The 25,049-nt window shown below is 32.2% G+C and overlaps 1 protein-coding gene across 9 annotated transcripts in view; it reads left to right on the forward strand.

The window, feature by feature from the left end:
* Positions 1-309: 309 nt before the first annotated feature.
* Positions 310-25,049, forward strand: part of LOC133870956 (calcium-transporting ATPase 10, plasma membrane-type-like) — a 54,672-nt gene continuing 29,932 nt past the window's right edge. Inside the window, exons 1-10 of one of the 9 annotated variants that reach the window (XM_062308261.1) lie at positions 310-460; positions 696-824; positions 2,210-2,426; positions 7,007-7,080; positions 10,323-10,399; positions 15,067-15,116; positions 20,496-20,612; positions 21,156-21,325; positions 24,367-24,483; positions 24,568-24,631. In XM_062308261.1, the coding sequence (XP_062164245.1) occupies positions 21,158-21,325; positions 24,367-24,483; positions 24,568-24,631 (349 nt within the window). In that variant the 5' untranslated portion in view covers positions 310-460; positions 696-824; positions 2,210-2,426; ... (3 more) ...; positions 20,496-20,612; positions 21,156-21,157. Of the gene's footprint in view, positions 492-695; positions 825-2,209; positions 2,427-7,006; positions 7,081-10,322; positions 10,400-14,628; positions 14,688-15,066; positions 15,117-20,155; positions 20,305-20,495; positions 20,613-20,958; positions 21,326-24,366; positions 24,484-24,567; positions 24,632-25,049 lie in introns of those variants that run through there. The other 8 variants (XM_062308258.1, XM_062308259.1, XM_062308260.1 and 5 more) reach the window with 8 other exon arrangements.

Raw genomic sequence — 25,049 nt, forward strand, 5'->3', positions numbered from 1 at the left:
ATAACTTTTAAATTAATTTTCTTGATATTTATTAAAAAAAATTTATTATATCAATTAAAAAAAAAAAAAAAAACCATTTGAACTTTCATAGTTGATGCATGAATGCATTATACAATTCTCAAATCTCCCTTGTTTTTTCTTTCTTTTTTTGCTCTTTTTAAGCTTCATTAATTTGGACCACAAGAATCCCGTGATACAATTACAAAGTAATTGGTAGGGTTTTGGAAAGCGTGACTCTGTCCTTCTGTCCAGAGGCTCTAGCTCTTTCCTGGAAATTTCATGAGTCAACGAGCGTACTGGACTTCCTCAAACCATAAATTCTAATGAAAGTATATATACAAACTGCACACCTTCAACAAGCTTAATGAGGACGACGACTCAAATGAATACTACTTTCACCTCCTCAACACGTATTATGATTGCCGTTTTACATTATCTTCGCCAGCAGTTAAACGATAACGTACATACTGCAATGAAAGCCTTTTACACTGGTGATCGAGTTTTTTTAATTTTTTTTTAATTTTTTTTCCCAGCATAATTTCCTACTTTATTTAATTAATTATTAAGCTTTTTTTCCATTTCTAAAGATATATATATATATATATATATATATATATATATATATATATATATATATTATATCTTTGTTCTTGTATTCCTCTCCTTTTGACAAATTAAGCTGTTCACACCTCTAGATTATCCAAGTTGATCACCTTGTCCCTTTTCCCGCGGGCAGCAGATTCGGGTTTCTTTTGTCAATCGGATAACCAGAACGGAGCTTCCTGGGGGCTTTCCTCTCCGGCCTCAATATATATATATATAACGTAAGTATAAATATCTTTTTACAGTATTTTCAATCTCTGGCATCATATATATTCCATCTTTTTCAAGTCGAGAAAGAATAAAATCATTAATATAGATAGATACATATTCTGGCAACAAGTTCATCCTCTTTGATTCTGAGCATCCCTATCCACCTTTAAGAGAGAGGACAAAACAAAAGATGATTCTCAGCAATTTCCTTTTTTCGTAAACTTTAGTTGTTGACTTTTTCATTTTTGTTTATTATTTCCCAAAAAGAATATATAGTGAATTTGATTCTTGGTGTATTGATTCTTGACACAGTTAATAGTACCCCCCCCCCCCCCCCCCCCCCCCAAAATAAATTATAAAATGAAATAGAAGAAAAAAAGTTTGTGTTATATATGTACAGTAATGCAAGATCTAAACATGCACTACAAGCTCAGTAAAATCTTTCCTCGATCATATATATATATATGGAAATTAAGAAGACTCAAACTATTAGGGGAGGGTTTGCGACAATATTTTCCTAACAACCTCAAACTATTGTCGATAGCATTTATTTCATGTGGACAATTGGTACATGTGAACCGTTAGATGTAAAGTATGGCTAAGATTTAATAATTTAAATGTTTAAAAAATTTGAGGGACCGGATCCTAATTCCAACCTCACGACTTCTGGAGTATGGATAACCTATCAAATAGAGGCTACTCATTAATTTATATTTACTAGATTTTCTAAACTAACATGCACCTAGCTAGCTAATAGTTGTAGAGAAATGCTATACGGGTACCAATTGGTCTTTCACTAAGAGACGAGCACCAAACCTTATATGAAAATGGAGTCTCTTGAGACGGATGTGTACATGGATCTCAAATTTTCTCTTCTCTTAGATGGTTTATTTTTTATTTTTCAAAACGGAGCTCTTTGGGCGTCTGAAAATGGAGCCGATGCAATCTGTTCTAATGAGAATGAAGCTATTTAGGCACCTGGTGAGATATTGTACACCATTCTTTCATGTCAGTTATAATGTTTTGTGATGAATCCACACCAACACGGCAGCTACAAGCTTTGGTACGTACGCGTTAGTTATTTTTCTTTTTTTAAACAAATTGTCTTAGTCACGTCTACTCAACGTTAATTGGTACTTGGAGCATATCTCATAGTTAGAAGGTAGATGACTATAAATCTTCGATGGCCCTTTAATCAAGATAAAAGTTATATATATATAAGCACATCTATGTCATGACATAATGATAGTACATTTCAACTTCTAAATCTTCGAATTCGGGCAAATCAAGGGTTTTTGAAGTTGAAATTTATTAAAAAAGTAATGGTATTTCTCACCCTCTAACCCTACTATCTCTCTTTCTCTTTTCCCTTTTTCTTTTATCTCGTTAATTGAAGTGGGATTTGGATCACCACGTACGATATGGCTTCATTCAAAAGTGACCCAAAACAAAAGAAAGAGAGGGGATTTCCAGTTTTGTGATTATCGAATCTTGACAAATCGTGAGTTGCTATCGTCATAACCGTGTGGACCGACCAAGTTGAGTAACGCTGACAGGAAGGGGACCAAGAAGGGTACAAGAACAGGGACCAGGGTCCCACGCGTCTGCAAAGGGTTAGAAACTTTTTTCTTTTTTTCTTTTTTTCTTTTTACACTTCCAACAGAAACTTCCACCCGCCTCCATAAGATCGATCATTCCCAGCAGTTTCCATCAAAATAATCAATTTGATAAAAACATATAAAATTGTTCCCAACAATCTCACTTTTATGATAAAAAAATTTGGTGAGTAAATAGTACTCACTAATAATAGTGAATACTGTTCACTCACCATGCCAAATCATTAAAAAAATTATAAAATATAGTCATTTTTCTCTCTACATTATTTTTTTTTTTTTTTTTTTTTTTTCACGCACAGCTTTGTTTTGTTCTGAAATATTTTAGGCTAAAATTAAGTTTTCTTTTCCTCTCTTAAACTACAATATTTCCATACTTTAGACAACCAGTGCCGTACAAAATTTTTGTTCACATATTCCAACGGGTTTTGTAGAATTGAAAGGACATGTTTAGGTAGCATTTTATTTTTTATTATTTTTTAAAAACGTGTTTGAGTGGGTTTTTTAAGTTCAAATTCTACTCAAGTTTTATCAAACTTTTTTCAATTTTGTCTCGGATTCTCTAAACCATCCAAACATAATTTTAAAAAATAAATTTTAATTGGCATTCGCAATTTTAAATATAATAAATAATAATATAATGTAATACATATTTTTAAAAATATGACCATTAGAATAAGACAAATATTAAAAAATATGACTATTAGGAAAAGCCAAACATTCAAAAAAAGATTAAATAGAGAAAGAATAAAGAAATATGAAAAAAAAAATTATTTAAATGAAATAATGATAGTGAATAGTGAAAATTGTGAGGCTGTTGTGGGTGCATGAGAAAAATAGTTTTTAGTTATTTTGGCTAGTAAAATTTAGTGAGACTACTAAGAATGCTCTAAGCCAATCAAACTTCATGTTTTTTATTTGAGATTTTTAACATTTTCTTATTTGGCTCTCATGCATGACATGAATTTCTTTACAGTGTTAGCGACTTTAATAATGGCATTAACTTTATTTATTCATGAAATGCTCCTACTCATATAACAAATACTACACATGAATCATAGCGGTAAAATCATTACATAATGCTTCATCCATTCCATTTATTACAATATACAATACTCCCTAAATAAGTACTTTATGAGCAATCAAACTATATGAATAGACTTCTACCTATAAACCATTCGATTCCAACCTTATTTATCCCAACGGATAAAAACAATACATGTGTACAAAAATTTTGTCGATAGACCAATTGGAAAGAAATTAAGTTTAAAATTAATTAATAAGTCTCATATGCTCCACATGACTTTTATATTGCCTTACCAATAAAATTTTAGTCATAGAATCTACAATCATTAATTCAGTACTTATATGCACTATAGACATTTCATGTTTCTTAATGTTCTCTCTCTCACTGAAATATTTTATATTGATACGCTTACTTCTTTTTTTATTCTTATTATTCTTATAGAAGAAAACTGTACTAGAGTTATTCCAGAAGATCTTGATAAGTCTCGTTATATATATCAACAATCTTAAGACTTTTAATACAATTTTTCAACCATTAAAGTCTGTGTAGTGAATTCATAGCATGCAATAAATTATGCTTCAATGGTAGATGTAGCAATTATCGTCTGCTAATATATCTTGAAATTAATTTTTTACTACCTACACATACAACAAAATTTGAATATGAATCTAAATAACCAACCACCTTCAAATGGTCAGTGTGTTTGTAGGTCAAGCAGTAGTTTTTGGTTCCTTGCATATACTGCAAGAATCTATTTGTGCTCAACTATCTAATGTTCCAAACTTAGGTTGCTTTGGTATTAACCCAATAGTCCTGCTACTAATACAATGTCAAGTCTAGTGCATACTGTAGATGGATATGGAATACTTTTCACTTGCTCTTATTCCAATGCATTTTGCAGACATTAATCTTTACTAAAATTAACCCATTTAATAATAGGTGCAATTGAAGGTGCACAGTCCTTTATTCTAAATCTTCTCAAAACCTTTTCAATGTAAGTCTTCATAGGCAATACTAATATTCTTTTATTTTTGTCTCTATAAATCTTTATGCTAATGACATAAGAGACTTCACTTTAAAGTTTTATGAAATGAACTGTTTACTCTCAAATAGCAAACTTAAATCATTGCTAGCAAGCGAAATATTGTCTACATATAGGATTAAAAGAAAATAAATTTACTCCCACTAACCTGAAGGTTTATACATTGATTACCAAGATTTTCATAAAACCATATGAGGTAATAATTTTGTAAAATTTTTTGAGATAATTACTTTTTTTTTTCTTTTTCCACCGTGAATTACCACACATTTACAACATGGCCTCATAAATTGACACTCAGCCGCATTGAAATATCATTTACTTACCAAAACCACCATTTTGTTAGTCAACATCGTTAAAAAAACTTGAAATGACACAAATACCTTAAGTTTATAAACAAAATTTACATAAAATACACTTAAAATTAAACAAAATAAAAAGTATCAAAATACCAAAAAATAATTAAAAAAAAAAAAAAAATCCTAGAAGTGGCTGAACCACCCTAAGTGTTGGGGGTGGTGGTCGGATCACCCTTAGGTTCAAGGTGGCCGAAACACTATCAAGGGGATGGATCGACCACCTCAGAAACTTATGGGGGGTGGCTGATGCACCCTTAAGTGTTTGTTGCAAGGTGGCCAATCCATCCCATGAGGGGAGGTTCAACCACCTCCAAATTTTTTTTTTGTGACTCCCTAAGGCCCGGTTTGGACACCCCTAAACACCTAGGGTTAGTCCAGTCACCTCTCGCAACACCTGAGGGTAGTTCAACCACTTCTAGGATCTAGTTTTTTTATTTTATTTTATTTTAGTTTAAGTTTAAGTTTTTTTTTTTTTTTTTTATCATTTGTTTCTAAGTTTTTTATGTTCATTTTTAAGGGTTTTTCCGTCCTTTAATGAGATTTAACATCTAAAAACTTGAATTCCTTTGAATTGACTGCATAGCTAATAAAAAAAAATCATCTCGTTGTCCTTGGGTCTAATATTTTTAGGTATTGATTATAGATTCCCACTTGAACATGACAACTTCATATGTGTAAATAATTTTAAAATTGATTTCCACCATTTCAATAATACAAAAAGTGTTTTAAAGTTTATGCTTCTAGCTATTCTCCAGAATTGAGAATAGTTTTGTGGGTCTATACTCCCAGTCATATTCAGTCATCAAAGAGAAGATCTGAATGTTGAATCAAGAACATTAAGAATGATTGTTCATCATTCAAGATGCAATAATAATTTCAGTCAGAGTTATTTAGCCCTAAATGTCTAGGAGAGACCGAATACGATTGTAAATACCACAAACTTGTGTATTTATTTTTAATCTAGTCGTGTTTATCTTGAAGCCAAAGTTTTCATGGGTTCACTTTACACTTAGTATACTCTTATATGCATGATCCCCAACTCACTATCAATAACTCTCAAAGTCCTTTTATAAACATTTCAAAATCAAAATTTTCTTTTATGATTAATATTTCAATCCAAAGCTCACTAGCGATAGGAAAAAGTTTTGGTTTCGTTCAAACAAACCGTTTGTTCATTTGAACAAAAAAAATACTATTTTAAAAAAAAAAATACTATTTTTTTAAAAAAAAAATCAAATTTCAGCATTGAATTTTTTCGTTCAAACGAATCTTTCTTAGTCTATAAGAAATGAAATTTCGGCGCTCTAACACGTGAAAACCATTTAAATTTCATTCAAACGAACTACTATAGTTTGCGCATGTGACATTTAATCAGTTATAACTTTTGCTACAAATGTTAGAATCGTGCATATTACGCCAACTCAAAAAGATCTTTTTCAGCACAAACGCCGTGGTCACCAAGCTATGGTTGGTGAGCGTATTTTTGGCTTCAAAATATATCGTTATTCTCTTCCATTTCTTGGAAATACTTATTTATTTGGGGATAACTAAGGTTCTCTCTTAAATTTTTTATCATATGTTTTTAATTAGTACATCTCTACTTCTATACATAACTTATTATATTGTTCTTTATTTATTTATTTTTTTCAGTTTTCTATTATCCTCTAGCTTTTATTTTTCTTGGATATATATTACAGCTAGTTGCGACAAATACAATTGAAAGAGCATTTTTGAAATTAATATTGTTAAAAGTCGATTGATCAATCGAATGGAAGATCAATAGATGGATGATTGTTTGTTTATGTATATCGAGAATACTATATTCAAGACCAGCATCAATGAAAAAATCATGTAACGATTTTAAAATATGAAAAGTCGTCAAGGATAGTTTAATAAATGAACGTTAGGCGTAAATAAATAAATTACAAGTTACATTTACGTGTTTTAAACAATAGTTAAATTTCGTTGAATTGTTTATTTATTTTGTTAGCCATATTCTCTAATATTTTTAATATTTTTTAAACTCTTTCTTTTAACATCTTAAGCAGAATTAGCAAATGACTTATAATAGCCAAATTTGACTATCATGAGCTATTTTTTTGTGTCCAACAGAGTAGCTACTATAACATTTTTTTTTTTTTTTTTTCCCTTCTAGTGTGACCAACAAAATAGGCTCTTCTGCCTAGTTAGAGCATCTCCAGCAATATAACTAAAGTAGCTATTGAAAAGGTACAATTTTATACTTTTGTTGCTGTTTTTCTATACTCCAACAGATTCTTTATTCTATCATTTATTTTCTTTAAACATTATTTTGTGTGGAAGAGAGTGTGGAAGAAAGAGGGGGGGGGGGGGGGAGAGAAAACAATAAAAAACTGTTTTTAGTGTAAATAGTAAATATGCTCTTCTGACTATTTACTATTCACAGTAGAAGAAAAAATTATATTCTATCTATTTTGCTGGAGACGAAAAATGACTCATATAAACCGTTTGTCTATTATGTTGTACAGGTCTGCATTAGACTTGACATTGTATTGGTAGTAGGACTACTGTGTCAATACCAAAGCAACCTAAGTTTGGAACATTGGATAGTTGCAAATAAATTCTTTTTTTTTTCTTTTTTTTTTTTTTTGGTTTCTTGTTACAAGGAACAAAGAACTACAGCTTGACCTACAAACACACTGACCATTTGAAGATAGTTGGTTTATTTAGATTCATATTCAAATTTTGTTGTATGTGTAGGTAGTAAAAAATCAATTTCATGATATATTAGCAGGCTATAATTGCTACATCTACCATTGAAGCATAATTTATTGCATGTTATGAATTAACTACACAGACTTTAATGGTTGAGAAATTTTGTTAAAAGTCTTAAGATTGTTGATATATGTATATATATAATAAAAAGCCACCACATGTATAGAGAATATTATACATTTTAGTCTTTTAAGCATTTAATTTTTTAGCTTTTATTATGGCTTATTTTATGCTTCATTTGTTTCGGCGTAAAATGTTTTCTATAAAATATTTTTGGCATTTTTCGGTGTTTAGTGGGGGTGAAATTAATGGTCAACGGAAATCATTTTCAGTTTAACCGTAAAAGCCTCTTTAATTTTTGGAAACCCATAAATCATTTTTTGGATTTAAACTCTTCATTTTTGCACGTATATTTGTGGGAATCCGTTATCGTCGGGCACTAGAGTTTATTGGTAACCCGACTCTACCGCCAAAAATCTTTGAGCTAGTTTTAGTATCCAATTACCAGAATGTCGCCAGAATCCGGTGACGGCTGTCGAACGTTGCCGGATTCCGACGACGGTTCCTGGATTCTATTTTACGTCGTTGGTATTTTTTTGTACGAGCCAAATGCTGGAAAATATTTTCAAGAAAATCATTTTTTTTTCTGAAAAATTATTTCGTTGAAAGTATTTTATGACAGAAAACATTTTACGTCGAAACAAACAGAGCATTAAACGATTTTGAAATGTTTTTAGTGTTTTGGCTTATTTTAGTGTGTTTTTTTGAAGGCCTAATGTTTAAGATGAAATTCATATCTTAAGTCTACATTTTAGTTTAAAAACCTAAACTAAACCCTATAGCAATTACAAAAGGTCCAAACGACGCCGTTTTGGTGACTTTGTTTCTATATATATATATCCTCTGTAGTAAGTTTCAAAATTATCATTTAATCATTATTAAATTTTAGATCTAATAAAATTTTAAAACACACATTAAAAAGTGTGAAAAGAAAAATATAAAAATAAAAGTGTGGACAGCTTTCCTCGTGGCACAAAATAGTAAGACCCAACACCGAAAGCGTTAGTCGATCAACATCTTACACCTACCAACCGAAAGCTTTGAAAACACAAAAAGAAAGTTTCTGATATGATCTTAACACTTCATGTCGGTTGGCTAAACATGTCATGCTGGCATTCGAGTGGTGATCGAGTGCTTTATGGGCCATCATACCAATTATCAGAGTTTTTGCTTAGCTTTGAAGTGAGTCAAGTTTAATTTGTTCGATAAAGATTTGTCCAATCCTATTGGGTTAATTTGGTAAAGTATTTTGTTTATGGATTTTTTTTTTTTTTTTTTTTGAATAATAATAAGAGGTGATTGATATAATAGAGAGTAAAAATGAGGCCGAAATTTTTAGAGAGAAAAGTAAAGAAAATTGTTTGGTTAATAATTTTGAAAAGATGTTGATTTTATTTTTTTAATTTTTTTGAGGATAAAAATAAAGAGGGAGATTAGTCGAACAGGCGTTAATTTTTTGAACTTCTTTTTTTTTTTTTTTTTGTGGTATTATATGCTTTATTTCTTTATTTTTGTATTTTTTTCGGTGCGTTCTATAGTTTGTGATACTTTCTATTTTAAATGAAATTGATATATTTATTGCATAATCAAAAAATTAAAATTAATGCATCTAAAGTTAATATTAACACGTTTTAAAAAAAAAAATTTAAATAATATAAAATCATATAAATCGTTAAATACATCAACATTAAATCTTTCTTTAAAATAGAAACTTATTCCGTAATAAGATATTAGAGTTGTTTGGCAAAGACATGTATAGAACAAAGTAGTACGTTGTTAATTTTGAAATTAGTAAAAAGTGATGATGTAAGCACTCCTAATGGTTTATATAACATCCGATTATCCATTTTTAACTCTATATTATTTTTCATTAATTTTTTTCATTATAGTACTTTTTTTTTTCACATGGGTCCCGCTTGATAACTCCACTACTTTACACACTTTCCCTTAGATCTTCATTAAAAATGAAGAAAAAAAAGAAAAAAAAAAAGAAAAAAAAGAAAAAGGAAGAACGTGGAGTGGTAGAGGGAAAAAGGAAAAAAAACAATGCTAAAAAGGTGGAAATAAAGAATAAAAAAAAAAAATAGAAATATAACTCTACTTGTAGAGTTGCACTATTTATGGAATTAAGAAAAATGTATTCTAGAGTTAGAATACATAAGCTAATGGAGTCTCTTTTTAGCACTTTTGATATATTCTAGCTTAAAGTTGCAAATAGATAATCCATTGGGAGTGCTCTTATAAAGTGAAAAGAATTTGTATGAAAAAATGAAAAAAGTTTTGTATTGTAGTGAATTTTTTTATTTGAATAGGAATAAAAAAAATTATTAATGTGATATAAAAAAGTGAAAAAAGTAAAAATATTTTGACCTTGATTAATTTTAAAAAATATAAAAAAAGTGAAGAAAATAATGTGCACTGTGCCGTTACTGTCCTTGGCAAACAAGGCCATTATTGTCGGCTGAATGTGTGCAATGAATCAGCGGGAAGAACGCGTATGCGAACGCGTATTCGACGAAAGCTTTGAAATTTGAACGTTAACGGTCAAGAAAGACGTTAAAAGTGTAAAAGTGATTGACTATCTAACGCTTTAATTTTTAATATTTATTTATGAAACGGTGTACATTCTGAGATATTTTCACTTCAAACTCTCCCAGAAGGGTTTCGAGTCTTTGGACAAAGAAAGAAGAAATTGTACCGACGCATGCACGGCTTCATTTTGACTCCGAAGAAGGTCAGTCTGAATTAATATATATAAGTGCAGTTTTTTTTGTGTTATATTTTGGTCTTTTCACCATTGATCGTTCTCTTTATAGTCTCAGAAACCTCATAATTAAGCTTTTTTATTTCTAGTGCATGTTAATAAAACAGAGAGCTTTTTAAACATTTTCCAGCAGGGTTGATTGTTAATTTAGTGATTAATTAACACTATGCCTAGTGATATATGCGAGAATTGTTAATTTTAGTAACATATATGATAAATGTTACAAGTTTTTGATCCATTGATTGGTATTAGGGATAGTGATTTTAAGTTCATAGATTAATGATAAGTAATATATATTGATGACATAATATATAATCTCATAGAGGAAAACTATTTTAGGGCTGCCAACCTCAGAAAACGTATCCACTATAAACAGGGTTACAGGGACAGACCTACGGCAGGACCCGTGGGGCAATGGCCGGCGGCCGCCCCGTCTTTTCTGGAAAAAAATTTCATTAATGTACGTAGTTTAGTTAAATAAAATAATTAAATAGGCCTAAAGTTAAAAACTTGGCCTGCTTAATAGTAATAAAGCAGTGAAAAGCGAAAAGGAAGAATAATATTCATCTAAGAATACTGAAAATAAGGAACAAGAACAGTAGTATCTTATGGAGGCTGAGTTTATAAGTATTTATTATTATTATTATTATTTTTGCATATGAGCATTCCAAGCTGAGTTTATAATTTTATAATTCCCGTAAAAGGTGGGTGAAAGCCCTGATATTACTCCTAGTAATTTTCATTAATTCACTTTTAATTTTCCAACCTCTGGAAAAAGAACCGCAAACAACAAGATCATGACTATAATTAAATGGATATCTCCAACGACCATGCTTTGGTCCCATCTGATATGAATTCTTTGTTCTGCCTCTGGTTATTATAGAAGGAAAATGACAATTAGTACTTACAAAACTTTTCTATAAAAAATTTAACTTGTACCAAACAAACAACCTCTTTACACTCATGTGGCCGAAGGTTGGGCTTGTTTGGTAAGTAGTTTTGTTATGTAGTAAAAAGTGACTGATGCGATATAAAATTTGAAAATGTTTTTTAAAAAAGTGAAAAGGTTTTGTTTTGTAATGGATTTTTTTATTTGAATAGCAATAAAAAATAATTGATGTGATATAAAAAGTGTAAAAAAAATTAGAATTTTTTTTTTGGAATAAGTGAAAAGAAATAGAGGGAGAGTTAGAGTGATTTGCCAAACAACTCCCATGATTTCGGAAAAATATTTTTGTACAACACAATTGCACAACACAAGACATATCGGGTGAGACCTATGTGAGTGTGACCCACCACATGAGTCTCATCACATGTGTCTTATATTGTGCATCAATCACAACTCTTTGATTTCTGTGATTAACGAAATCAATGAGAGATTAGAGAATTAAGACATGTGAAGTTTCCGGTATAGTGATAACTAGAGACCCTTCCGGGTCCTATTCCAATGCCTAAATTAGTATAGACATATTTATATGCAAAGAGGTGGAGTTAAACCTGAATTAAAATTTTTGCTCTTTCTTGATGAAGTACTGTTAGAGTTCTATTTGAACTTTGATCCTTTAGTAATCCTGTTAGAGTTTTACTTGAACTTTGATCCTTTAGTAGACATATAATTTGATCTGACCCCATAAGATTCGGGATCAGATTTGGACTAGGAGTCCTATCCCAATTCTACCGAGAATAGGACCACTATCCAAACTAGACCTGAACTAAGAGTCCTATCCCGATTCTGTCGGGGATAGGATTACTGATCGGATTATGACTCCTACTTTAATTCAACTTGGAGTAGAGTCTTAATTTGGATTTCCTGGATAGTGATACCTCATTTCCCGGGACAAGCTTATCTCGGGCCTTGGCTAGCTGCTGACTCTTGGTCTAGGGTTGTCTGCATTCCCGGAACCTAATCTGGATTTACCTCATGTCACATGTTTTTGGGAATAGCTGCTTAATGTCTATCTTTCGAGATAAGACTTCCCGGGAGTGTTGTTGTTTCCTTCTATGGTCGGACTGAGTGTAATTATTCCCATCAAAGGTAAAGTTCATTTCAAAAAACGAAGAACAATAGTCTAAAGATCTTTTGAAAATTGCGGCTTATGAGGCTTATATATGCATTGAGAAAACTTAAGTAGGCCGTGTTCGAAGGACAACTAGGGTTTCACAATTTATTGCATGCAGTGTTTGAACCGAGTTCAAACATCGTTGCGATCGAGGGTCTCAAATCTAACTTAATGGCCATCAAATTCAAACATGATTGCGATAAGAGATTTCGATAACCCTTTGGTGAAATTAAGTATTCATATATGCTTGTGGAGTAATTCTACATGTACATTAAATGTTCATTAAATGTCCATAAAAAAATGAGGTAACTTTTAAAATCAACATTTAATCTAAATCATCATTTAAACAATCACACACTCAATAATAATTTTAAAAATCATCTCAATTTTTTATAGACACGTACACATATAGAATTACTTATACTTGTGACTCGTCTTTTATGAGAGATGAACAGCATCTGATTGCCTTAATTGGTGGCAAGTTTGCGTGGTGTGTCTTTGTTTAGAGATGAATGGGCATGTGAGCACGTCGCTCATTATTTTATCTGAAATATTGACGTTAAAACTCAGCAATTTTCATTTGTAAATCGAATAATATATATATATATATATATATCCTTTACTTACAAAGTAGGAAAAGAATTGGAGAACCAAAAAAGAAGAAAAAAGAAAAAGAAAAAGGAGAACAACCTTTACCGCTGGTCAAGAGGGAGGACATGGAAAGTATTAATTAGGTTCAGGTGGGCACGGGAAAGAAAGGAAACGGTAGCTTCATATACACGTCGATCATTGTCACGTAGTACTACTTTTGAAGCAACGGCAACAAATCCCTTACGGCAAGTAAAGGGCACTCATCAAAAATGACAAATGAGATTAGAGCAATTAACCTTTTAACAAGTCCCCTCTGCCTAGATAGATTTTGATGCTTAAGCTCATAAATTTAGATGGGGCTTTTTTTATATATAAATATTATTCTTAATTTATATTTTATATTTTTTCTTTCTTTAAGACTAGTTCTTCTTGCTTTTTTATTCTATTTTTAGAAAAACTTCACTTATCACGCCCGATCGTTTATCACTTTTGTAATTATATCCTTCAACTTTAAAACGTGTCAATTTAGTGTGTCAATCTTTCGAGTTTTTTTTTTTTTTTTCAATTTTAACCATCCTTTATAATTTTTCACTAAATTTTAACGAAGGGGTGTCAAAATTCATAAAATACTCTTTTTATTTTTTAGGAAAAAAAAAAAGAAAAAAAAATTCAAGGATTTAAGCATTGGTTAGGATTTAACAAAATTTACAAAAATACTCATGCCTAAATCTTTAAAAAAAAAATACATTTTTATTTTTTTAAAAAAAGAAACTACTTGAGTATTATGAAAATTTTAACAGAATTTAAAGAAATTTAAAAAAAAAAATTAAATGATTGATAACTTTTGAAAATTTAAGAATATAATTATAAAAATAATAAAAAAAATCTGGAGTAAGAAGTAAATTTTTTTATTTTTTATTTTTTTTTAACATCGTTAAATGGAGCCGGCCCTGCTTTGGCGACTATTCCTTCCTTGAAGGTTACAAAAGAGAATCACAGATTATTAAAAAAAAAAAGCATGGCCGGATTACCTATAAAGTTAAGAAGCAGTCAAAATATAGAAAGCTTTGGAAACAAGAAACCTATACAGACATCTCATATATTCTATATTTGGAAGGAGGCGGACAGGTGCACAACCTCATCACATGGGTGGAACTCACATGGGTCCCACCCATTTGAGTATTTGTGCAGTAAGGTTTTTTTTTTTTTTTTTTTTTTTTTTTTTTTTTTTTAATTTCGAAACGGAAAATGATAGAAAAAGTCTCCGTACATAACATTGATATCTTGTGGGAGTGTGAGCCCCACCTCAACTTATGTTTTTTTTTTCTTTTTTTTTTTGTAAATTAATTCAATGTCTGTTGTTGAAGTGCCATTGTCGTGCACGAGAGTCCAGGAATCAACCTCCTTTGATAACTTTCATTTTTCCGATATTCGAATGTCTGTTGATGCGTACGTAGCGAATATATATATATATATATATATATATATATATATATATATATATATATATATATATATATATATATATATATATATAGTAAGTTGAGGTTTGAACCCTGTGCGCTTAAGGCTGTCTGACTCTTCAACCTCTTCCGCAAGTTACGACTGTTAGTCTTCGATCTTTTCACATTAAGTTATGTTTTTTGTTTAATTTCCTGGGCCACAATTTGTCAGTATAAAGAAAACCTTGCCGGCCAGAACATCTTTAAATGATTAAAACGAAAAAAATATCTTTTTGTTCCTGTCGGCAAAGGGCTGTCTTCTTCAAATGTTGAAAATGATTACTACGTTGTCATCCGCGTACAGATCGATCTGTTTGAAATTATCATAGTTAGCACGAACCTTTTCACATGCTTTTGTCACTTGTAAAGAATTAAGAATATGAATGCAAGCTAGCTGGCCGCCGATTGGCGTAGAGGAAGAACCTTAAATATATAATGTCTTATGAGATCTGAAATATTGTTGGGGATGCATATCTGTATGCAGGTTGTTCTGATTCTCTGTTTACCGCATAGTTGGAGCTAGCATATATCTTGGTACGTCTCTTTATGGACTTCTTCTTTATCTCTATTTTTTATTTCCAAAGCATATTAGGGTAGCTATGGATATCGAGTTTGGGGAATTACAAGTCCAATTTATTTTATTTTTTTTTTTTCCTAAGAAAATTAAAACACGACCATGGAGGAAAAGTTGGAAATATTGCTGCATTTTCCTCCTATATATATATATATTTGCTTTTCTGCTGTCTGTCTGTTTGCATGCATGTTCTTCTCTAATGACTCTTTTTTCTTTCATTTTTTTTTTTTTTTAATTATCGGGTCTTTTAGAAGAAAGATCGACTTGATAATTAAGTTTTCAGTTTGTTTTTCTCTAATAATACATTTGGGAATGTTTTGGGGTTTTGAAAAAAATGTTATAATGTGACGTAAAGGTGATTCTATTATTTGAAAAGATTTTTATGGTATTGTCCACCTTTGCAAAAATGTCTTTTTATTAGGTACACCTACTAATTTTGAAGAAAAAAACAACATTATTGACCAATAAAGGCTTTAATTTTTTTGCTTCCTGGCTTCTAGAAATCTTCATTTTCTGAAGCTTAGTATATATATATATTTGAAAATTGCTACACCAAATGGACACACGTTATTTTTTAAAAAGTAAGATGTTTTCTACCCTTTCCTTTTTTTTTTTTAATCAAATTATTAAGGCTTTGATAATGTTAAAGCACAGTAAAGAAATTGTTAATCGATTTTGATCATAAAAGTTAACTTTGTTTGTGTTTGCGATTTAAAGATACCAATTTAAAAACATGAAGTTAAACATATAAAACAAAAATTATAATTTGACCTTTAAAATCGAAGCTTAGCATTTTTGAAAAAACACCAATTTTTTTGGGAGTTGAAAACAAAATTCAAGTTACAATTTTTTAAAAACAAACTCATAAACAATACACTTTATGTTTGTGCAATTTTAAATAAATAACACTTGTAACCTGCAAAATTGTACTCTCAAACTTTGCACTCTCAAACACATTCTAAGAAGAGGCTTGAATCTTTTTATGATGTTATGATATTTCGAAGAGTAACTCATTTCAAATGGAAAAGTACCAGAAGCATTGCAGAATTGAGAAGAGCATCCCCAAGCTATGGATATTGGACCAAACTTGCAATTCATGTGTCTTAATTTAGGACAAAATCTTCTTTAGAATCTAAAAAAACACTAATAAGAAATTTTAGCATTCCTAGTGATGATTTGGGTCTCCTCATAACTCATTACACATACGGGTCCATAATACCAAGTCGATGCGAGTATCTAACAAAACGACATTGGATGCCGAGCAATTGATCGTACTCAATAGTCCTATCATCCTACAACTCACAAGAAACGTACGACTCGAGTGACTTTGATAGTCACGCCTATCCTACGCTCCTAGGAAAAGTGTGCGCCCGCTCACTTTAGCAGTTAGTCTTTTGTTGCTTCCGTTCTGGTAGACCAATAGTACTGCTATTAATTGGTCGATTGGTTGCAATTTTGCATGAAATGACACACCTTGTCACATTGATAGCACCTACATATTCATACTCAATCTGCATTTCTCTCGATCGGCCGAATGCAGGTTGCCATACTTAGGGCATTAAGGCCTCCCCTCCTTTCCAAGCCCTTAGCCCTTGCCCATCTGCGACTCTTGGGGTAACGCCCTCTTCCTTGGGCTAAGATGTTATTTTTTACATAATTCCTCCTCTAATTTGGCACAAGTTATAGCCTCGCCCCTTCTCAACTCCTTAATTAGTGAGTTTCTCTTGACGCACTACCACTGCTTTGCTTCTCTCAAAATTTGTAGACTGCATGTGTACTTGACTTTTTGCTCTTCTATACGGCCCATAGCTCTTAGCAACTTTTTACGTCCGTAAGCCAACTCTCTACTCTCCTAGGGTTCAAGTACATTCCCCTCAAACTTAAGGAATTGATACTCGTTAAATTCCTTAAAGGAGCAACCCTTCTTTACATTCTAACTTCCTCTTATCGGGTGTTGGCCAATGCCTCCACTAGCTTATTTGCCACTACTTCTAATGCTTGGATAGTGTCTAAGTAATTCATTGTCTCTCCCCTAATAAATCCATACCTAAGACCAATATGTAACTATTCTAATTCAAATTATTTATAATCCCTTTGGTGGCATTTCCTCCAATGTCATAATAGTTCTGACTTATAATACCATATCCCATTATAAAACTCTCAAGTCCATCTAATACTTTAGAAAATTCATTCCTAACATGACTATTACTTCTTTATACTTATTCTAACCTACGCACTGTTTGATTAATACTTCACACTTTTTGTAAATTAGCTTTCTAAGGTCTGCAAAGTCGATTGCTCTGATACTACTTGTATCGCTCCCGATCGAACTTGATTAACTAATAAGTAACTTAGAGTACTGTTACCACTAAACCTTAATCAATTAAAGTAGCATAATTTGGGTATATTGTATTTTTTTTTTTTAACTATTGTCATCCAACGCCGTTACAACCAAAACATATAATAACGTCATCATGACATACATTCAAATTTTTACACCTTATTGGCCCTTGATACAGTCAAGTCTAAACTATACCCTTGAATGTATATGGTTATCACATATTAAATAAACTTGCTACTCTTTAAAAGGATATTAGGTACCAATTCTATACCACCAAATTCGTTGGTGAGTCCTAGAATGGTAATAGAGCATACAACATTTTCTTAGTAGATGTGTCCGGATTTGGGTCCTCCTGTGCAAGTCCTAGGGCTAACATTCTTTATAAAACCGATTTGTTTTATAGGTGGAAAATATTGAAACGGTAAATTTTCGACTTAGTAAGTAAATCACGCATGACACACTATTTCTCAATATGAAAAAACAAAAAAAATGCTCAAGCACAAATATACATGATATATAATTATATTATAAGTCATAACTCTCAAGTACTTGGCCATAGTTAGGGCGAAGTCTATATGATTTAGTATGTACATGCCATAGATTTTTTTCACAATAAGTTTCATATTATTTAACAAATGTGGCCATGCCATTCAAGCACATTATTATTTCTATTTTTCATGCAAGTAAAAGTTAAAATAGCCGATGTGAGAGTCCCAAAGTCATTTATTTCGCAAATCATTTAACTTGTTTAGAAAATCAGGGCTCGTGACATTGAATGGCAATACAAAGATGCACATTTCATATTAAAATTGACATGCTAAAAAATCAACACCTTACGGTTTCACGTTAGTTTACTCACCTTGCATGTATTAGTCCTCGACAATACAATTAGAACGGTCTCTTAGAGCATTTTTAGTAGCCTCACTAAAATAGCCTTTTAGTTATTTTGGTGAGCCAATTCGATGAAAATACTAAAAAATTACTTACAACGTACAGCCTTACCACTTTAACCAAAAATTTTTGGTGAGTGAAAATACTCACTATTTTGATGAGTAATATTCACTTACCATCGCTCTCACTATTTCGTTTCTCCTTTCTCTCTCACATGATCAACCTACTTTTTTTTTTTTTTTCCATTTTCTTCTCTCATCTCCTATCTCTCTCACATGATAATGTCCTTATTTCATGGACATGAAGATTTATTTGTCCCTGACATAAATTTTGTAGTTATTTTAAAATTTTTTTTAAAAAGATGGCTAATCATAATAGAAAAAATAAATTTTAATTACTTTAGTGAATAAAATTTAGTGAGACTACTGCGAACGTTCTTTTTAAGTGTATTAAAATAGTCAACACAATGAAATGATCTTTGACCGTCGTTCAAACAGCTCCCAGCCTCCCACCGTCCCACGATGTTAAAATAATACACTGTTCATGTTGTTGATCACGGCCTTGTACTCCACGTGCCCTCCCTCGAATCCTCGATAAATTATTTCAGAAAATGTACGTGTTGCTTGTGGGATCACTTGCTCATTCTAGACTCATCTTTTCCTCCATTAAAGTTTCAAACCTTTAAGTAAGCTGATATTATTTTATTATATGTCACAAAATTGAATATAAAATTCGATTCGAAGTACCACAAAAAGTACAACAACAACCCCTTTGGGAATTGGGACACGTAATTTTATTTTTTATTCAAATAAGCATTAACTACTCATACAAAACCATTCATCTAGCTAGTATGTAGATAATACAAAACCATTCATCTAGCATGTGCTCTTAGGATATATATATATCAATTCTAGCTTTGACCGTTTTCTCTACCACCTTTCGAACAAATTCTCCTTTACCGTACTGCTTGTTGCCCATTCTCTTTACCAAAAACACGTGTAAGAGCGTTCACATTGAATCGTGTAAAATTTCATTTATAATAGCTAACGAAAATTTATTTTTGCTAGTTTAGTTAATGAATTTTAAAAGACATTATACATCCGATTATCTATTCTTAACTCTATATTCTTTTTTTACTCTTATTTTATTCTTTTTATCTTTTTTTTACTTTTTGTTATTTTATTTTTTTCACTTTTTTGTATGTAGAAAACAATTAAATAATGGATAGATTGGCGTGTAGAGTTGAACTATTCACAAATCTACCAAAACTCTATTTTAGATTTAAGATAAATAATTCAATGAAAGGGTATTTTTGTAAGTTTGTTATCTTATACATATATATTTTTATTGTGATCTTGTCTTCTACGGAATTTGGATGGGAAAGCTAAAGGGCATGGCATTTTAGAATCGAAGATGATGTACGTAAAGTAAGGCGGCCGGATTAATGCTCAATTACTATTGACTTAGGCAGCTAGACTACAACTAAAGATAAAAAGAAGATACTCATTTTCTCGTGTTCCCAAATTAACTAGCTTCTAGCTTCCTCGGTGGATCTTCTACCTCTTTCCTTACAGTAACCTCACGACAAAGTTGATTGACGTAATTAATTAAAGACTATTCTTTTCTTTGGCCTTCTAAAGTGCACTCATAGACTAGCAGAAAATGGCAACGCGTCTTTACAGTACTCTTTATCTTTACTTACTATTTTTTGTGAAAAGATCTGAACTCAAGAGACTGCATGATCTCTTCCTCTTTCTATAAGGATATATGCTTACTAACAAGATAAAGCAAAAACATCGAGACTTCACGACTGACAAGGTTGCCGGCCGACCAAGCTAAAGGCATCCAGCCACCCATCCACCTTCCGAAGAGATCACGGCACACGATTCGAATCCAACCGGCCTTATCTTTTAGACGTGCGAAGCACCAAAAGAAAATGCGTTTCAATTTAATTTCTATCTTCTGTTTTGCCAAAACATTCCAAAATTATATCAATAAACCGTATAATTAAGATCTTATTCCTTTTTGAAATATATTCTTTGTCCACCTTTTTTTTTTTTATAACTTTCCAGTGCTCGGATATTTTATTTTAATTGGAAATTTCCAGGAAGTTTCGCGGAGAGAAAAAAGGAAAAAGACAAAAGAAGTAGTCAAGGAAGAAGACGAACCTAGGGAAGAGTAACTGATAAAGCGGGTTTGGTTACCCCGTTTTTCTGAAGCTCCGGTAAAACTACACAACCCTGAAACTCTCTCTCTCTCTCTCTCTCTATATTTTATTTTATTTTATTGTTCAGTTTAAATCATTCCAAACACTACCTGGATATTATTAGCCCAGCCCGAGGCTTGTTTGGGTCTATTACGAGAATTGGGCCTCGTTTATAGGGAACTGACTACTGACGTACAGTCTTAAAATATGAATAATATTTTGTTTAATGTAGAGATTTAAAATTGGTGTATTTCAGGCTCAGGTTTAGTAATTTTACATACAATTTTTTTTTTTTTTTTTTTTTTAAAAGAGCTGAAACTTTAAAATCTGACCATTGGATTTGGATCTTATTGGAAGTTCTAGGGCTAGTCAAGTAAATCTGAGACGAAAACAATAAAAGTGTGAGAGACGAAAGCTAACGTAACGCTAAAGAAAAACTGGTTTTGAGAGCGAAAATCTGAATCGAGAATTTGAGATTGTGAGGGATTTTGTTTTGTGGATCTGATGCGTATTGAGAAGAGACGGAATTAGAGTCTGACGGTGCCATCTCTCCTGCGACAGTAATGAGCTTCTCGAAGAGCTCGCCGCACCGCCGGTGCAACAACGATTTGGAGGCCGGGGGAAGCAACTCCAACGGAGCTTCGGCCGCCGACGACGACGAGGGGTCATCGGGCCCTTTCGATATTACCAGGACTAAGAATGCCTCTATCGAGCGTCTCCGTAGGTGGAGGGTACGTCTTCTCTCTCTCTCTCTCTCTCTCTCTCTCTCTCTCTCTAAGATTTGAGTGCTTGTTGCTGTGTTTGTCCCTAAGGTTTTTGTGCTTTGATGGGTTCTTGATTCTTTTGTTTTGGGTTTCTATTTTTTTTTGGAACTGGGATGCCTGATGAACTGTAAGTGATATATTGTGTTTTGTAATTGGGAAAGGTAGACTTTGATGTTTTCTCGTTGATTTTTTTGAAGAGATAGTTGTTTTTGAATTAGAGATTGCGCTTCTGTTTCTGTGGTACTAGCAATAGAGGAATGGGAACGGTTTTTCCAGTTCCAACTTATACATATGTAACTTCTGGTAAGGAACTTTAGGTTTATCCAAAATGGAGGGGGTCTTGGTGCTCCCATAAATTGAAGGTATGAAGTGGTTAGGAATTTATTGCAGTGAAGCAGTGTTTACTTGGTGAGGGAATGATGGAAATATTGAAAAAATGTGTTTTCAATCGTCTGTGTGTTTATAATGTTTTGTCTTTTTTTTTTTTTTTTTTTGGAATAAGGTTAGTTTTTTTTAATTACTACCATTAAACTGGAATGATTGGGATAAAAGTTTTACTACCAGCAGAGCATTCACAACAGCTTCCCAACCATTTTTCCTATATGTAGGGAATATAACTACTTTTTTTGCCCTTAAAAAAAAACACTCTATAGCAGCTTTCCTTTATTTTTTCCTATATCATTAAAATACTATTTTTTTACTTTTACTTTAACTAAAATTAGGAAAAAGAAGATAAAATAAGAGAGAGATAATATATTTTGTGAATAAACAATTAAATGGGAAGTGAATAGTATTTCCCAGGAAAACGAAAATTTTAGGGAAGCTGCTGTGGAGAGGTTTTTGTAACTTTCTTGAAATTTTTCCTAAAACTTAGGGAGTAGACACCCTTTAAGGAAGTTGCTGTGAATGCTCTTAGCATGCAAGGCTGATTTACTATGTTCCTTTTTTTTTTTTTTTTCTATAATGTTTTTTGTAAAGAGCAGCAAGACCATAATTTAGATGACAGTTTGAATACTTTTCCCACGTAATTGCCAATAAAAACAACCTTCACTTAACAATCTATCTTAACCATCAGTGCTCATCAGATCTGAAATGGTTCAAACGTTAAAATATTCTAGATAATGAGACTCTAAGCATTATTTGAAATACCAACTGGACCACAAAAATCTAGGGCAACTGACTGAGCAATGTAGAGTGTGAAAACCACGACGACTAAATAAAATACCAAAAACACTGAGGGAATGGTGCAATAACCAAACCGGAGACACAGGGAAAGGGGGAACAGAGTAACCTCTGCCCCAATGCATAGCTCACCCCCAAGGTCAAGATATGGCAGAAATCCTAGGGGAACAGACCAAGATGCCCAATGAAATATCCGCTGAGGTGCTCTGGCTGGCGCCGGCGAAGGACACTGCCACAATACTCCATTAGACCAAGTAAACATGCCAACCCGTTCTACAATTACCTCTCGCTACCTCCAAAAACATCATCTTGAAGAGCTTCCCCAATACCCAACAAGATTGGACACACTGTAGCTACTTGAGGACCATCATGACGTATTGTCAACCCACTTGACTCTCACACCATCAGGCTTAAACATGAGATTGTTATGAGGGTATTTTTTCTGATTCACACGCACCGTGTTTATAATGTCATTAACATAGTTTTTTATGGCGCTTCTTCAGGCAAAAATGGAAGATAGTACTATTTGGTCAGAAAACAAAAGTAGAAAACTGGATATTAACTAGATTTTTTTTTTAAAATGTAAGGAAAGATTGTCATTTCATTGATGTTAGTTGGACGTGTAGGATATAGGTGATAGATGCTTGTATTTTTGCTGCAACATAATATGGGTCTTATTTTGGCTAAATTATAATTGGTTGTGTAACCTTTTGCGGTCATTTTGGTGTACAAGATTAGAAATTATGGCTACAGTTTGACAGTGAAATGCATTGGGATTAGAATCCCTGCTGTATTTTTGACCATTCTGAGGAATATGTTTTACCTTGCCGAGGGTGTGCGACAGTTTAGTATTTGCTTGATCATTACTTCTGCATGTTTAAAGAATTATAGATCAATGCATTTGTGGAGCATCATGTTCAAAATCATATGTACTAATCTGCCTCTTGACACTACCTTGCCACCATCTATCTTGGAACGATTTCTGTTGTGTGATTTGTACTTTTTAGATGCTGCAGTTATTTCTTTACTTTTGCAATCTGTTGTTGCGGGCTGTTGCACTCCATTTAAAATCAAGTCTCAGTGTTAGGCTAGTACTCTAATTTTTATGTTCATTTCATAAGGATCCTTGAGTTGAGAAGATAAAGAAATATACTTATCAAAAAAAAAAGAGAAGATAAAGAAATATAATTAAGGTTTGTGATAACAGAAAAACACGAAGTGTTATGCAAAAAAAAAGAAAAAAGAGATTATTTTAAGTGCTATAAAACTTTTCTACTTTCGCCAAATGATGGAGGTTAGTAGGACTTGATGTTGATGAAGAAGGGCCAGAAATTTACTATGAATTGTGAAATATAAGAAAGTTACATAACAGCGGAGGAACATCTAATTGTTACCTCGCCCTTCAATGAAACACATGTCTGCCTTTCATCTTCTTTGGCTTTCTCCTCCTAAAGCACTAGTTCTCTATTGAACTTTTTCCACTTCGTGTTTGTGGTTATGTCCTACAGATGAGAGGGGCTTTTGTTTCCTGCAGAGGAAAAGCATTTATTTTTATTTTTATTTTTACTTTGTACTGTAAAAGTTTTGGGCATTGTCATTTCCTAATTGCAGCTGATCATCATGCACTAGAAGCTATATCTATAGATTTCTGTAATCTTACTGTATTTGGCAGTAATGGCGAGTCTAACTATGTGTTTCTCATATTTCCTAATGTTCAATAGTTGCCAAGTGAAATTTTTTGTCATGGTTTACTCACTTCATTCGGTTGTCATTTGAAAGCAATGTTGCTTATAGTGTTTGAGCTAACTCAAGTTTGTCATCTGTAGCAAGCGGCGCTTGTGCTAAACGCTTCACGTCGATTTCGTTACACCTTGGACTTGAAAAGGGAAGAAGAGAGGAAGCGAAGGATAGGGACTATTAGAGCACATGTCCAAGCCATACGAGTAATATAATTCCGCAAACCTATTTTCTTGTACACTGTTTATAGATGGAATATATCTTTGAATTAATTCAATTGGCTATACTAGGCTGCATATCTTTTCACGGATGCTGGGAAGGGTGCTGGGAAGGATTCTGGGAATCGAGAAAATGGTGCTTCTATTTCTGTACTTTCATGTGCTATATTTTTGTACTTTATATTGATATCTAAGAACAAGAAGATATTGTTTTACACAGTCCACCCCTGCCCTTCTTAAGCTGTGGGTTGTTTTTAATTTGTTATGAGTCCTTTGTGAATAGTGCTCTGTTATTTTGAAGATCATTTTCATGACTTTTTTTGCTCCAGAAATTTAAGAACAATCATGTTTACCAGATTTATTCTCCTAAATACTTGAATCTTTGTTATATTGTTTTGTTTTGAGCTCTGCTTTCAGGCAAAATTTTATATTTTTATTTCTTATTGTATGATGCCCTTTTTTGGATTCTGTCAGCAGTTTATATATATGTATACCCAAATATTCACAGACTCATAATCTATTATTAAATCTCTCTCTCTCTCTCTCTCTCTCTC

The sequence above is a fragment of the Alnus glutinosa genome, chromosome 6 (genome assembly GCF_958979055.1).
Source record: "Alnus glutinosa chromosome 6, dhAlnGlut1.1, whole genome shotgun sequence".
NCBI lineage: Eukaryota > Viridiplantae > Streptophyta > Magnoliopsida > Fagales > Betulaceae > Alnus > Alnus glutinosa.